The sequence below is a fragment of the Crinia signifera genome, chromosome 6, assembly GCF_055691185.1.
Source record: "Crinia signifera chromosome 6, ASM5569118v1, whole genome shotgun sequence".
Taxonomy (NCBI): domain Eukaryota; kingdom Metazoa; phylum Chordata; class Amphibia; order Anura; family Myobatrachidae; genus Crinia; species Crinia signifera.
This window is the reverse complement of record NC_139222.1, coordinates 257589071-257605130: the sequence shown is the minus strand read 5'-3', so window position 1 is coordinate 257605130 and position 16060 is coordinate 257589071. Positions and strand designations below refer to the sequence as shown.

The window sequence follows — 16060 nt, the reverse complement described above, 5'->3', positions numbered from 1 at the left end:
ATTAACAGATGAGTCATGCTTATATAGCTGGTCGGGGTGCCGTTCGCCGAAATGCGGCAAGAATGGGACGCACGTGCGCGTGAGATGCTCATGCACCCCATTCGTGGTAATGGACATGCGAGCATGTGAGACGCTCACACATCCCCATCTTGGCAAAGGTCCTTGCTCCTTTGACAGAAAAAAATGTTTGGATGGGCACACCACTGCAGGGAGAGAGAACAGGCTGCTGCTCTTTCCCCAGCTCAGCAAACAGCACTGAGCAGCATGTGCTGAGCTGGGGAGAGAGACTGTGCTGCAGAACCTGTACTCTCTCTCCCACTGCCTGGCTGCTTGCAACAAGGAGGGGGGAGAGTGTCCTGGACCCCTCCATCAGACCCTGGCCTGGGTAAAAAGTACCCGCCCCCCTTTCGGGGCCAGTGCTTTCAACTGCTCATTATACACAATACACGTTCTATGCACTTCTCCATTAGGTCCCTGAAATCACAACTGTGACTCTCTACAGAAAAAGGCAGGACACATGTACAATGCAGAGAGAGAGAGTGTGAGAGAGAGGTGTTGGTTTACCCACTTTATTCTTGAAACACCGTAACAGGTTAAATGTTGCTGAGTCTGCCAGTATCTCTCCATTGGGTAGGAAAATGTAGACAAGTGCATGAAGTTTTGGTGATATTCCGGCACTCAGAGAGAGAGTCAAAGTGACCTTACCATGAAGGTCTGTCAAATGCATAGAACACAAGAGAGAACATTAGTAAAAAAGCTACCTCAGGACTTTTCAACTTTCCAGTGAGCCACCGGTCTGCATGTACTTTTGCCATTGACTAAAGGTTAAATGACTAGTGCTGAAAGCAGTCTAATTTCAGATAAAGATCAGAATAGACGCCATGCTCAGTGTTAATTCAGGGCCGGCGCCACCACTAGGCAGGTCTAGGCATTTGCCTAGGGCGCCGGCCACTGGAGGGCGGCAGTTCGCCCCTCGCCCCCCCGTGCAAAGGGGGTACCTGTTGCGCCATCTGGGGAGCGGGCAGGGGGGTACATGCTGGCTTCTGACAGGAGCCTGCAGTGGTGTTCTTGCCGGGCTGGTACCTGCGGCGCTGTGTATAAAGCTGGCGGCGGTGGGGGGTCCCTGCAGTGAATAAGAAATAACTAGCGCTATCCGCCGGGCTATGCGGCGGCGCAGGAAGCGCTGCCGGGTTTGAAAACACTGGCCGCACGCTGATTGGCTGAGATTCAGCCAATCAGCGTGCGGCCAGTGTTTTCAAAACAGAAGCGCTTCCCGCGCCACCGCATAGTGCTAGTTATTTCTTATTCACTGCAGGGAACCCCCGTTGCCACCAGCTTTATACACAGCGCCGCAGGTACCCGCGCGGCAAGGACACCACTGCAGGCTCCTGTCAAGACGCCAGCATGGACCCCCCTGCCCACTCCCCAGACGGGGCAACAGGTACCCCCCGCCCTCACCCCCCGGCACCGGGGTGCCCCCACCCCCACTCGCCTGGGGCGCTCGGGTGCCTTGCCCCGGTGCCTGTGTTAAATATAAAAATATCAAAACATCTCCTGGTCCGATAAAAAACAGTTAGTCTTACCCTCACTTCCATTTTCTGTGATGATTTGTAAAGAACCAGAGTTTTGTATGGATCCTTCTGAAGCGACCTATTGGAAAAGTGAGACTCTGTTACCATTCACTTTGACTATGCAAATACTGCTACAAGTCCAGTACTGCCTCTGTAATTATGCAAATATTGCTACAAGTTCAGTACTGCTTCTGTAACTATACAAATACTGCTACAAGTCCAGTACTGATTCTGTAACGAGGCAAATACTGCTACAAGTTCAGTACTGCTTCTGTAAATATGAAAATACTGCTACAAGTTCAGTACTGCTTCTGTAAATATGAAAATACTGCTACAAGTTCAGTACTGCTTCTGTAACTATGGAAATACCACTAAAAGTTCAGTACTGCTTCTGTGACTATGCCAATACTGCTACAAGTACAGTACTGCTTCTGTGACTATGCTAATATAGTACTGCTTCTGTGACTATGCCAATACTGCTACAAAGTCCAGTATTGCTTTGTGACTATGCCAATACAAGTTCAGTACTGCTTCTGTAACTAGGCAAATACTGCTACAAGTTCAGTACTACTTCTGTGACTATGCAAATACTGCAACAAATACAGTACTGCTTCTGTAACTATGGAAATACCACTACAAGTCCAGTACTGCTTCTGTGACTATGCCAATACTGCTACAAGTACAGTACTGCTTCTGTGACTATGTCAATTCAGTACTGCTTCTGTGACAATGCCAATACTGCTACAAGTCCAGTACTGCTTCTGTGACTATGCCAATACTGCTACAAGTCCAGCACTGATTCTGTGACTATGCCAAGACTGCTACAAGTCCAGTAATGCTTCTGTGACTATGCCAATATCACTACAAGTCCAGCACCTTTTCTGTGAGGCAGCTCAGCAATTCACAGCTCTTCCCTATACATCCTTACGTTAGAATACACACTGTGCATAATACATACAACAGTACCTAGGGTATAGATTATTTATATATAACATGTACATATCAGGTGGTGTTGTATTGTTTGGCCAAACATGTAGGTGCACTCATTAGGTCTTACACCTTGGGTTTTGTTTAACTTAGCTGTAGGGTTACCACCTTTCCCCTTTAATTCCGGACACATATTAACCCCTTCCTGACAGAGCCAGTTTTTGCGTTCCTGACAGAGCCCTTTTTTTCAAATCTGACATGTCTCACTTAAGTGGGGATAACTTTTTTTTGCTTTTACTTATCCCAGTGATTTTGAGATTGTTTTTTCGTGACACATTGTACTTCAAATTAGTGGTAAATTTGGGTCGATACAGTCTGTGTTTTTTTGTGAAAAATACCAAAATGTCGTGAAAAAATGGAAAATTTAGCAATTTGCAAAATGTTAAATTTTCTGCTTGTGAGACAAATAATCATACCACTCAAAATAGTTAATAACTAACATAGACCATATGTCTACTTTATGTTGACATCATTATTTCAACTTCCTTTTCATTTTTTTGGACACTAGGAGGCTTACAATATGAATAGCAAATTCTCAAATTTTCAAGAAAATTTCAAACACTGATTTTTTTAGGGACCAGTTCAGTTCTGATGTGACTTTGAGGGACTTGTATGTGAGACACCCCCATAAATGATACCATTTCAAAAACTGCACCCCTCACAGTATTCAAAACAGCATTTTGGAAGTTTGTTAACCCTTTAGGTGTTTCACAGGAATTAAAACAAAGTGTAGGTGAAATTTCAAAATTTCATTTTTTTTGCAGATTTGCAATTTTAATACATTTTTCTAAGGAACACAGTACATTTTACTAGAGAAATGTGACTAAAAATTGATTCCCCCAATTCTTTTGTTTTCATAAATATCCTATATGTGGCCCTAGTGTGCACGTTGACCAAACCACAGGCTTCATAATAGAAGGAGCACCTACTTGATTTTGGAGCCTCCTTTTTATGAGATTATTTTTTAGGCACCATGTAGGTTTCTAGGCACCATAAGATGCTAAAAGTTAGGAACCCCCCCACAAGTGACCCCATTTTGCAAACTACACCCCTCAGGGAATTCATCTAGGGGTATAGTGTACATTTCAAACCCCCAGGGGTTTCACCAATTGTGGTACAACTGGGCAGTGAAAATGAAAAAATAAATTTTTTACACAAAAATGCAGTTCTGGCTCAAAATTTTTCATTTTCAGAAGGTATGAAGGAGAAAAAGCACCCCAAAATCTGTGCCCCAATTTCTCCCGAGTACGGCAATGCCTCACATGTGACCAAAAAATACCATTTGGGTGCATGGCAGGACTCAGAAAGGAAGGAGTGATTTTTGGATTTTGCAGCTCAGATTCTGGTGGAATGTTGGTGGGTGCTATGTTGCATTAGCAAGACCCCCCAAGCACCAATACAGTGGAACCCCCCCACAAGTGACCGCATTTTGCAAACTACACCCCTCAGGGAATTCATCTAGGGGTATAGTGTACATTTCAAACCCCCAGGGGTTTCACCAATTTTGATACAACTGGGCAGTGAAAATGAAAAATTACATTTTTTTACACAAAAATGCAGTTCTGGCTCAAAATTTTTCATTTTCAAAAGGTATGAAGGAGAAAAAGCACCCCAAAATCTGTGCCCCAATTTCTCCCGAGTACGGCAATGCCTCACATGTGACCAAAAAATACCAGTTGGGTGCATGGCAGGACTCAGAAGGGAAGGAGTGATTTTTGGATTTTGCAGCACAGATTTTGGTGGAATGAATGGTGGGTGCTATGTTGCACCAATACAGTGGAACCCCCCCACAAGTCACCCCATTTTGCAAAGTACACCCCTCAGGGAATTCATCTAGGGGTATAGTGTACATTTCAAACCCCCAGGGGTTTCACCAATTTTGATACAAATGGGCAGTGAAAATGAAAAATTACATTTTTTTTACACAAAAATGCAGTTCTGGCTCAAAATTTTTCATTTTCAAAAGGTATGAAGGAGAAAAAGCACCCCAAAATCTGTGCCCCAATTTCTCCCGAGTACGGCAATGCCTCACATGTGACCAAAAAATACCAGTTGGGTGCATGGCAGGACTCAGAAGGGAAGGAGTGATTTTTGGATTTTGCAGCTCAGATTCTGGTGGAATTTTGGTGGGTGCTATGTCGCATTAGCAAGACCCCCCAAGCACCAATACAGTGGAACCCCCCCACAAGTGACCCCATTTTGCAAACTACACCCCTCAGGGAATTCATCTAGGGGTATAGTGTACATTTCAAACCCCCAGGGGTTTCACCAATTTTGATACAAGTGGGCAGTGAAAATGAAAAATTACATTTTTTTACACAAAAATGCAGTTCTGGCTCAAAATTTTTCATTTTCAGAAGGAATGAAGGAGACAAAGCACCCCAAAATCTGTGCCCCAATTTCTCCCGAGTACGGCAATGCCTCACATGTGACCAAAAAATACCAGTTGGGTGCATGGCAGGACTCAGAAGGGAAGGAGTGATTTTTGGATTTTGCAGCTCAGATTCTGGTGGAATTTTGGTGGGTGCTATGTCGCATTAGCAAGACCCCCCAAGCACCAATACAGTGGAACCCCCCCACAAGTGACCCCATTTTGCAAACTACACCCCTCAGGGAATTCATCTAGGGGTATAGTGTACATTTCAAACCCCCAGGGGTTTCACCAATTTTGATACAAGTGGGCAGTGAAAATGAAAAATTACATTTTTTTACACAAAAATGCAGTTCTGGCTCAAAATTTTTCATTTTCAGAAGGTATGAAGGAGAAAAAGCACCCCAAAATCTGTGCCCCAATTTCTCCCGAGTACGGCAATGCCTCACATGTGACCAAAAAATACCAGTTGGGTGCATGGCAGGACTCAGAAGGGAAGGAGTGATTTTTGGATTTTGCAGCTCAGATTCTGGTGGAATTTTGGTGGGTGCTATGTCGCATTAGCAAGACCCCCCAAGCACCAATACAGTGGAACCCCCCCACAAGTGACCCCATTTTGCAAACTACACCCCTCAGGGAATTCATCTAGGGGTATAGTGTACATTTCAAACCCCCAGGGGTTTCACCAATTTTGATACAAGTGGGCAGTGAAAATGAAAAATTACATTTTTTACACAAAAATGCAGTTCTGGCTCAAAATTTTTCATTTTCAGAAGGTATAAAGGAGAAAAAGCACCCCAAAATCTGTGCCCCAATTTCTCCCGAGTACGGCAATGCCTCACATGTGACCAAAAAATACCAGTTGGGTGCATGGCAGGACTCAGAAGGGAAGGAGTGATTTTTGGATTTTGCAGCACAGATTTTGGTGGAATGAATGGTGGGTGCTATGTTGCACCAATACAGTGGAACCCCCCCACAAGTCACCCCATTTTGCAAAGTACACCCCTCAGGGAATTCATCTAGGGGTATAGTGTACATTTCAAACCCCCAGGGGTTTCACCAATTTTGATACAAGTGGGCAGTGAAAATGAAAAATTACATTTTTTTTACACAAAAATGCAGTTCTGGCTCAAAATTTTTCATTTTCAGAAGGTATGAAGGAGAAAAAGCACCCCAAAATCTGTGCCCCAATTTCTCCCGAGTACGGCAATGCCTCATGTGTGACCAAAAAGTGGCAGGACTCAGAAGGGAAGGAGTGATATTTGGATTTTGCAGCACAAATTCTGGTGGAATGATGGTGGGTGCTATGTCGCATTAGCAAGACCCCCAAAGCACCAATACAGTGGAACCCCCCCACAAGTGACCCCATTTTGCAAACTACACCCCTCAGGGAATTCATCTAGGGGTATAGTGTACATTTCAAACCCCCAGGGGTTTCACCAATTTTGATACAAGTGGGCAGTGAAAATGAAAAATTACATTTTTTTACACAAAAATGCAGTTCTGGCTCAAAATTTTTCATTTTCAGAAGGAATGAAGGAGACAAAGCACCCCAAAATCTGTGCCCCAATTTCTCCCGAGTACGGCAATGCCTCACATGTGACCAAAAAATACCAGTTGGGTGCATGGCAGGACTCAGAAGGGAAGGAGTGATTTTTGGATTTTGCGGCTCAGATTCTGGTGGAATGAATGGTGGGTGCTATGTGGCATTAGCAAGACCCCCGAAGCACGGTGAAATGATGAACCTAAAAATCCATAGATGTGTGGTATATTTTAAAACACTCCTTTATACATAGGCCGGGTTTGTCGGGGCAAGTGTCACACTGGAAAATAGTTTGCTTTCTTATTCCCTTTTTATAGCAAACTTTGCACCTTTTTTGTGTCCTGCCCTTTTTTCCAGTGGAGGGGATTTCATCAGGAAAATGCTGCCCTGGTACAATACGGGGGCCAGTACTAGAAGTACTGGGGCCCTCTGCCTGCTGGTTCCCAAATACTAGGCCCTTTATGACTTCCTCTTGAAAGTGCATAAATGTCCCCCTCTGGCCGGTAGAACGGAATAGCACGTAAGCGTTATACAGTGCCATCTGGATGATATACACGGCCAGCTTCTTGTACCAGATTTTTGTTTTCCGCAGGGCACTGTACGGCTTCAGTACCTGATCTGAAAGATCCACTCCGCCCATGTACCTATTGTAATCCAGGATACAATTAGGTTTGGAGGTGTGGGTACTGGTACCTCGTACAGGGACGGAGGTGGTACTGTCTCCGTGAATTGTTGTCAGTATAAGGACATCCCTCTTGTCCTTATATTTGACCAACAACATATTTTCGGTGCATATTCCCCTGCTTTCACCCCTTCTCATTACTTGGGCAATGTGCGTTTTTGGGAGGCCTCTTTGGTTCTTGCGCACAGTACCGCAAGCTGCTGTACCTCTTGAACCAAGGGCCTTAAACAGGGGGATGCTGGTGTAAAAGTTATCCACATAGAGGTGATAACCTTTATCCAGGAAGGGGTGCACTAAATCCCAGACAATTTTTCCACTAACACCTACGAGGGAGGGGGGGCATTCTGGCGGTTCAATTCTTGAATCCTTCCCTTCATATACCCTAAACCTGTGAGTGTACCCTGAGGTGCTTTCACACAGCTTATACATTTTTATGCCATACCTTGCCCTCTTACTGGGAAGGTACTGGCGGAATTTAACCCTTCCTTTAAAATGTATAAGGGACTCGTCTATGCAAATGAATTTATCTGGGATGTACATCTCAGCAAATTTGGCGCTGAAATGATCAATGACCGGCCTGACTTTGAATAGCCGGTCAAAGGTGGGATCATCTCTGGGTGGGCACTGTGCATTATCGTTGTAATGCAAAAATTTAAGGATCGTCTCAAATCGAGCCCGGGGCATGGCCATACGGTAAAATGGGGTGCTGTACAGAACATCTGTACTCCAATATTGCCTAATTTCTGGCTTTTTTACTATGCCCATATGAAACACCAGACCCCAAAACGTCATCATCTCTACTGCATCTACAGGGGTCCACCTAGCAAATGATGACGTGGGGTTTTGAGCAATAAACTGCTGGGCATATAAATTAGTTTGGTCCACCATTAAATTTATAAAATCATCAGAGAAAAATAATTTGAAAAAGTCAATTTCTCTGAGACCTGTGGAATCAAATTGGATTCCTGGCATGGCCAAAAACTCAGGAACCTGGGGCTCAAAATTGTCTGGTGGTGGGGTCCATACGAGATCAATTATTGGGGGGGGGGGTCTCAGCTGCTCTACGGGGACGTCTTTGAGGGGGTCCCTCATCACTAGAGGAGGAAGATGAGGTTAAGATGAATCCTTCAAATTCCCCGCTTGCCTCACTGGCTGTGTCAGAATCAGAGGCAAGCATGGCATATGCCTCCTCCGCTGAATACATTCTTCTGGATGACTGGGAAGACATTTGGGATGAAATTTGGGATGGCATTTTTATTTTTGTGTTACTGGTAGTGAAATGTTTCAACACGTGTATAGTGTAGGGGGGGGGGGGTACAAACTTTATTTCAACCCGGGGGGTATGTAGTGTGTAGTGTGTATGTAGTGCAGAAAAAAAAAAATACTTTATACAGGAATTTGAACCCAATTAAAAAAAAAAAAAATTGAAGGGGTTAAAAAAAAAAAAAAAAAAAGGTCCTGCGCCAAAAATTGAGCACAGATGTTGGTCAGTAACGTCCGTCACTGAACAGCGCTCAAAGGCAACAGGAATTTGATCAAAAAAAAAAAAAAATAGATCAACCCTGTGCCGAAAAAGCTTATCAGTGATGTAGGTCACTGATCAGCGCACAGTGGCCACAGGACACCCACAAAATCACAGTGTGTGTAAAAAAAAAATTAAAAAAAGACCCACAGCAGCCTCAAAAAAAAAAAAAAGGTGATCAGTGATGCAACACTGATTACCAGTGAGGGGCAGCAGGTGCACAACCTTTGGTGCAACTGACAGTGCAACTGGCAGCAACTGACAGGTATATATAAAAAAAAAAAACCTCTGCGCCCCCAAAAAGTTGCTGATCACCTCAGATATAGTGATCAGCACAAAAGGCGGGGGTAGCAGACACAAAATATACACTCTCTATCACTCTCTGTCACTATCTCTCTCTATCTCTCACTATCTATCACTATCTATCACTATCTATCACTATCTATCACTATCTATCACACTGCAGCAGCAGCACTGACAGTTATATGTATAAAAAAAAACCTGCACCCCCAAAAAGGGGGGGTAGCAGACACAAAATATACACTCTCTATCACTCTCTGTCACTATCTCTCTCTATCTCTCTATCTCTCACTATCTATCACTATCTATCACTATGACACTGCAGCAGCAGCACTGACAGTTATATATATAAAAAAAAAAACCTGCACCCCCTAAAAGGGGGGGTAGCAGACACAAATCTCTCTATCTCTCACTATCTATCACTATCTATCACTATCTCTCACTATCTATCACTATCTATCACTATGACACTGCAGCAGCAGCAGTGACAGTTATTTATATATAAAAAAACCCTGCACCCCCAAAAAGGGGGGGTAGCAGACACAAAATATAGCTCTCTCTGTCACTATCTCTCTATCTCTCTCTATCTCTCTCTCTATCTCTCTATCACACTGCAGCAGCAGCAGGAAGTCCCAAGAAGTCAGATCCAGGAAGCGTCCAGCACGCTACAAGCAGTGATCAAGTGATCAGGTAAGGTATTTGCAAGGATCAGGTAAGTATTAGCAAGGATCAGGTCAGTATCACGGCAGATAGGCACGGTGACCGCTCTGCACGCTATTCCAGACCGGAATGGCGTCTGCAGCGCAGTCACCGGTAGTTTAAATGTCGCGCCTTGGCTGTGATTGGTCCGTGGGTCCCACGGACCAATCACAGCCTTGGGGGCAGGTGGGGTGAGGGTGGGGTGAGGTGTCATCGTCACCGATGACCCCCTCATGCCCCCTGACGCCCGGCGGTGATTGACACCTGTGTTACCGAGCGTCCGATTCGCTGGTAACACAGGAAAACGCTGTGAATGGCTGTTCACACTGAACAGCCAATCACAGCGATCGCCGACGGGGGGGCGACATCGCAGCCCCCCCTGGGCATGCAGGGACATGTCTGCTGTCAGGGACAGCAGACATCGTCCCTCTGTCACTGCGTCTCGAGACGCAGTGACAGTTTAAAGTCATGACGTACATTTATGCCATGTGTCGGGAAGTACATCCCGGCCATGACGTAAATGTACGTCAAATGTCGGGAAGGGGTTAATTACACAGGTTCTGTGGAAGTTTAAAACCAGGTGAAATGGAGTCTTGAAGTCAGCCAGCCACAGAACCTGTGTAATTAATATGTGTCCGGAATTAAAGGGGAAAGGTGGTAACCCTACTTAGCTGTATTGCTGTACTTTTCCCTTTGGCAGAGCAGGTGAAAAGTCTGAGATAAATGATAAAGAATATCCACTGACTTGCTGCCACTAATGTATAGGGCGAGATCTACTACCGTAAGCTGTTAAAAGTGATAAAATGGAGAGTGATAAACCACCAACCAATCGGCTCCTTCCTGTCATTTTTGAAACACAGCCTGTCAAATGGCAGGTAGGAGCTGATTGGCTGGTGGTTTACCACTCTCTATTTTATCTCTTTTCAAGCTTAGTACATCTGGCCCTTTGCCTTTTAGGAGTCTTCCCATTTATTTATTCCTGTTAATACTGACGTCTCTGTTTGGGCTTGCTGAGGGATTCTCGCTGTCTTGGTAATGGATCTGGATGATAGGTTGACAGTGTATACTGTATGTTGGTATGGGTGATTCTCACACAGACCTGTCCTGTGCCAATGTGTATATTTATGAGGATCTGCTCTCTCACAGACCTGTCCTGTGCCTCTATAAACTAATCAGGATCTGATCTTGCACAGACCTGTCCTGTGCCTCAGTATCCTGATCAGGTTATGCTCTCTCACAGATCTGTCCTGTGCCTCTGTATTCTAATCAGGACCCGCTTTATCACAGACCTGTCCTGTGCCTCTGTATCCTGATCAGGATCTGCTCTCTCACAGACCTGTCCTGTGCCTCTGTATCCTGATCAGGATCTGCTCTCTCACAGACCTGTCCTGTGCCTCTGTATCCTGATCAGGATCTGCTCTCTCTCACAGACCTGTCCTGTGCCTCTGTATCCTGATCAGGATCTGCTCTTTCTCACAGACCTGTCCTGTGCCTCTGTATCCTAATCAGGATCCGCTGTCTCACAGACCTGTCCTGTGCCTCTGTATCCTGATCAGGATCTGCTCTCTCTCTCACAGACCTGTCCTGTGCCTCTGTATCCTGATCAGGATCTGCTCTCTCTCACAGACCTGTCCTGTGCCTCTGTATCCTGATCAGGATCTGCTCTCTCTCACAGACCTGTCCTGTGTCTCTGTATCTTGATCAGGATCTGCTCTCTCTCTCTCACAGACCTGTCCTGTGCCTCTGTATCCTGATCAGGATCTGCTCTCCAGCACAGAATCAGGCCCATAGAGGGAGATGCACTAAGCCTTGGAGTGATAAAGTAGAGTACCTGCCAATCAGCTCCTATAGTAACTGCCATGTTACAGGCTGAGGGGTAGATTTATTAAGCTCGGTGATGTGATAAAGTGTCTGGATTTTATCACCAGCCAATCAGCTCGAACCTGTCATTTTTCAAACCAAGCCTGTAATTTCATAGTTAGGAGCTGATTGGCCGGTGATAAAAACCAAACACTTTATCACTTCACCGAGCTTAATAAATCTGCCCCACAGTGTGTTTCCAAATTGGCAATGAAGAGCTGATTGGTTGGTACATTATCTCCACCGACTATATCTCTTTATTTGTATTTTATTACAGAGTGATTGCAACAAATCACTTACCAGGTAATGTAGATCTAAGTGCTTGGCCTCCTGCAGCTCTGTGTGTTTAATGATATATTCGGCCTGGACCTCTTGCTGCCCCTCACATGGGAGAACTCTATCCAGAGAGTGCAGTTTCAAGAAGTTCTTATTGCGAGAGTAGAAGGGTGCGAGAGACAAACGCGCCCAACCGTAATCACCAGTATAGAAGTTGGATACATATCTTTGAGGCTCTAGGTTTGTACTTGCCTTTGGAATAAAGACACATTTGTAAATAGGTGAGATTGAAACAAAAGCTAAACATGTTAATAAGTTGGTAAGTAATGAAATCAAATACAAGCAAACAATTAAAGACTACTATAAATCAGGTCATCTAAATGCTTATTTTTTCTATACCTCTTATAAAAACAAGGAAAAGTGGTTCACAAACTGTGTTCTTTATCACCCTTGGGTGCCTCTGGAATTAATTTGCAGCCTTGTCATGGGTTGGTGGTCCAGGACCATCTAAAATAATTTATGGTCAAAGTAATAAGCAAAACCAGTGTTTGTGGCTTCCAATCACAATTTATGTAGACAAAAATAAAATAATCCAGTACCCACATAAATGGACCTAAGAATGACCCACAGTACATGGCTTCATTCAGAACAGATAGCAAGGCTGCAAATTGGACAAGGATGGACAAAACCATGCTGCACTGCAAATGGGGCAAATGTAACATGTGCAGAGAGTTAGATGTGGGTGGGGTGTGTTCAAATTTAAATATAATTTGCAGTGTAAGCAGGGCTGACGCTATCCGCTCAGCAAAGGATGCAGTGCAGGGAGGCGCTGGGTAGGAGAGGCACTGTCACTGCTCTACATCCTCTGATGCTGTCCTGTTGTTCCCGGCTGCTGCTGCGCATGTCACACCTACCTGACAGACAGTAGCAGCCCCTGTGATAGCATGAATCATAACACTAAAGGGGCGGGGCTACTGTGCATAACTGGCGGCGGGGCTACCCATGGGTAAATGGGGGTGGAGCTAATTGAGTGCAGGGTTACTGCCTAAGAGAGAAGAGGAGGAGATCCGGCCTGCCAGACTACTTTGGCAGGCAGGTGGAAGGACAGTGATTGAGTGTGAGTATGTGTATGTGCATTATGTGCCTGATTCAGACCTGTTTACTAGGCTGCATATGTTTGCAGCCTAGGTGTAACGCTGTCTTCGATCCTGACTATATGAGGTTGACGGTAAGTGCCTCCACCCCAAGCTTTAGTGATTTATATGGAATATATGTATATCTCTGGGTAGATGTTGTTGGGGCAAGCTTGGGGAATCGCCCTTTGAGTTGGATGATCCTTTAAACAATGAATGCGATTACATAACAAGAATCATACGACATATTGACATAAGTAAATCCACACAGACTAAATAGCGGAAACCACAGCATAGACATCCAACATAGTTTTTTATTATACTGGACCGGAACTTGTTTTCACTCCGTCCGGTTTCTGGAATGTCGCTGCTAAATATAAAGGGTATACAATCCTACCTTAATTGGCTACAAACAAGAACACAGCTTATTAGTTCCTACAGCTAACTAATACTCGAAACAGGTACATTCACTTTTTATGTCAGCAATCACCATATTAGCAAGCCACAAATAGTTAGTATTATTGCGCAACAATGAGACCTGTAATAACGTACACTAGTGTATATAACCAAACAAATTAAATAATTGCATTTGTCTAACTTGGAATAGTCCCAAATTGATGAATCCTGACTTTACTTTGAAAGCTAACGCCCCCACCTGAGTCCTGTAAGGTGAGGTGTATTTTAATAGCTAGCTGCAATTTCCCACCTGAGTCCTGTAAGGTGAGGTGTATTTTAATAGCTAGCTGCAATTTCCCACCTGAGTCCTGTAAGGTGAGGGGTAGTTTAGTAGCAGCTTGTAATTCCCACCTGAGTCCTGTAAGGTGAGGAGGGATATACTAGAAGTTGAAACTTTGATCAAGTTATTTGTAATCCTCGTTAGTATTTATCTGCCAAATAACTCTGGAAATATTCTAGAACTAATTTTCCACCCTTAAGGTAATAACAGTCCATATGGGGCTTCCTTCCTTGAATGGAGCTTGAGAAGTAGATTACAGTATCTGCCGTTCTTATGCCCAAACAGTGATCTATCCTAGAGTAAGTTTGGAATAAACACACTATTCACATTTGTATCCAATATCAATTATAATCCAATGTTGTTGATAGCAGTAACCATTGTACACTTAAATAATAATCTCAGAGGTAACAGTTATCCGGCTTGTAAAATTTCCCTCAGCTCTGCAATATCTGAAAACTCTAACGTAACATACACAGAACAGCACTTTATCTCTGTGTCAATGGTTCTCTCACAGCAGGGAGGAAAGTGAATTTCTGTCCACAGCAATACTATCCACAGTCTTTTGGTACTGATTAATATGGTAACCCTGGTATCTTGACAGAGAAAAGAATATTTTCTACTCTCAGGGGGTATAACTGGTGCTCTTCCCCTAGATAACCTTTCCTCAAAGGGTATAGGGAGAGGTGTTGGGTTGGCTACTATATGATACCGGATTAATGAGGGTTATATAATTTGTGTCCTCTTAGCCAATCTGTCCACCTGTTACATATTGTTTCTGTAGTATCTGCAATCTCTGTAGTGTAAATACCAGAACTCCTGCAGTATTTACTCCTCACTATAGTTCCTCAGCCAATGAGCTTTTATAGATATACAGTACAATGAATGAATTGATAGGCATACACTCGATGTGGGAGCGTGACTCGGCGAATTCGGAGCCGGGCTGTGAGTGGTTCCTTGTCCAGAGACCAAACGATACCAGGACCTTCATCATAAATGAAATCGTCATGACAAAAAGCACTTTCAGAATCTAAGGCCATTATTAGAGAAGAAAACTTGGCAAGCAGGACGTCGGCTCACAAGGTCACAAAATTGCCGCGGATTATAGCCAACACCCCAGGCAGATCTCAAGAAGCGCCGGACATTCAGGCACCAACAGACGAACCGCAGGAACACACAGGACGCCCAACTCTGCGAGATGGTGTTGGTAACAAAACAGAAATCCCAGCTAAAGATCCAGAAGAGATCCTTGTATCCTTCCCCAACTTGAATGCAGAGAAAACCTCAGCACAATACACATCTGCCCATAAAAGCTGACCAGCGGCCACAGGATTATTACATCCGTAATTGCCACATCTAATCCTACTTCTGGTACTGGACATATATTGGAATCCTAATCTCTAAGAAACGACCTCTCTAAAGCGCCGGTATCAATTCATTCATTGTACTGTCCTTCTGCTTTTAAGGTGTCGTAAGAATAACACCTTGGATTGTAATAGGCTGCTTGAAGAGCACTGTGTGCGCACCCACCACAGTTAACCCTTCTGTATCACTTTTATAGATATAAATAGTCTCTGAGGTATGCTATACACTGTCTGGTCCGCTGCCCAGACTAAAGCCTTGTTAATCTGCTACTCCAGACTGTGAGGATGCAGCCTGTCACTCCTGGTCATAGCCGCTCCAGTCAGTAACTGCTTCTTTGTAACACTGGGATGCTAACTATATATACATATATTTTCTCCTTTGTACAAGAAGTCTGTCATTGAATTCATCAAACTCACAAGCGCTAGCTTTGGAGTCTTTATGTTTTCCAGCACCCTCAGTCTGTTCCTTTACCTCCTTGTAATCCCCTCCAGTCACTCCCTGCTGTCTTATTTACATAGATAGTGTCACTAGCTGGACTTGTACTCTGTCACAGAATGGGTGATCTGCAGTCCCACATAGGCCCTCTCCCCCAGCTGCTAGCTGTCACCTGAACTGCTTCTCTGTGGCTGCTGTGGAAATGGGGGAAGGCTTCCTGCTGTGATCAGTGTCACTTCCTCTCCTGCACAGGTAATACTGATGGGACTCAATCCATTTACCAGCACCCACTATTTGGGGGAACTCTGGAGCCGATGGTGTGGGCTCCAGCCTTGCTGACAGTTACCTCAGACTCTCCCCTCAGGGAAACTGGCTGCTCCGTTTCCAAGGGGATACAAAGCTTTATTAGTCCCAACTGTATGAACACTATACAACATTCTGGGCTGTTACATCCTCTTATTCTCAGCCTTCTCCTTTCCATGAGCCCTTCCATATATGAATGAATCCATAAACATATACCATAGCATTAACAGAGAATACAGGCAATAAGCATTGTATTATATTACAAAAACCGTTAAGATAT

General features: G+C 44.3%; 1 protein-coding gene across 2 annotated transcripts in view; it reads right to left on the bottom strand.

The window, feature by feature from the left end:
• LOC146009245 (alpha-2-macroglobulin-like) overlaps positions 1 to 16060 on the bottom strand; it is a 144116-nt gene that overhangs the window by 93518 nt on the left and 34538 nt on the right. For both annotated transcript variants that reach the window (XM_083149411.1, XM_083149412.1), the window contains exons 12-14: positions 11836 to 12063; positions 1584 to 1650; positions 569 to 714 (exon numbers count right to left, since the gene is read on the bottom strand). In XM_083149411.1, coding sequence (XP_083005537.1) covers positions 569 to 714; positions 1584 to 1650; positions 11836 to 12063 — 441 coding nt within the window. The remainder of the gene's footprint in view (positions 1 to 568; positions 715 to 1583; positions 1651 to 11835; positions 12064 to 16060) is intronic.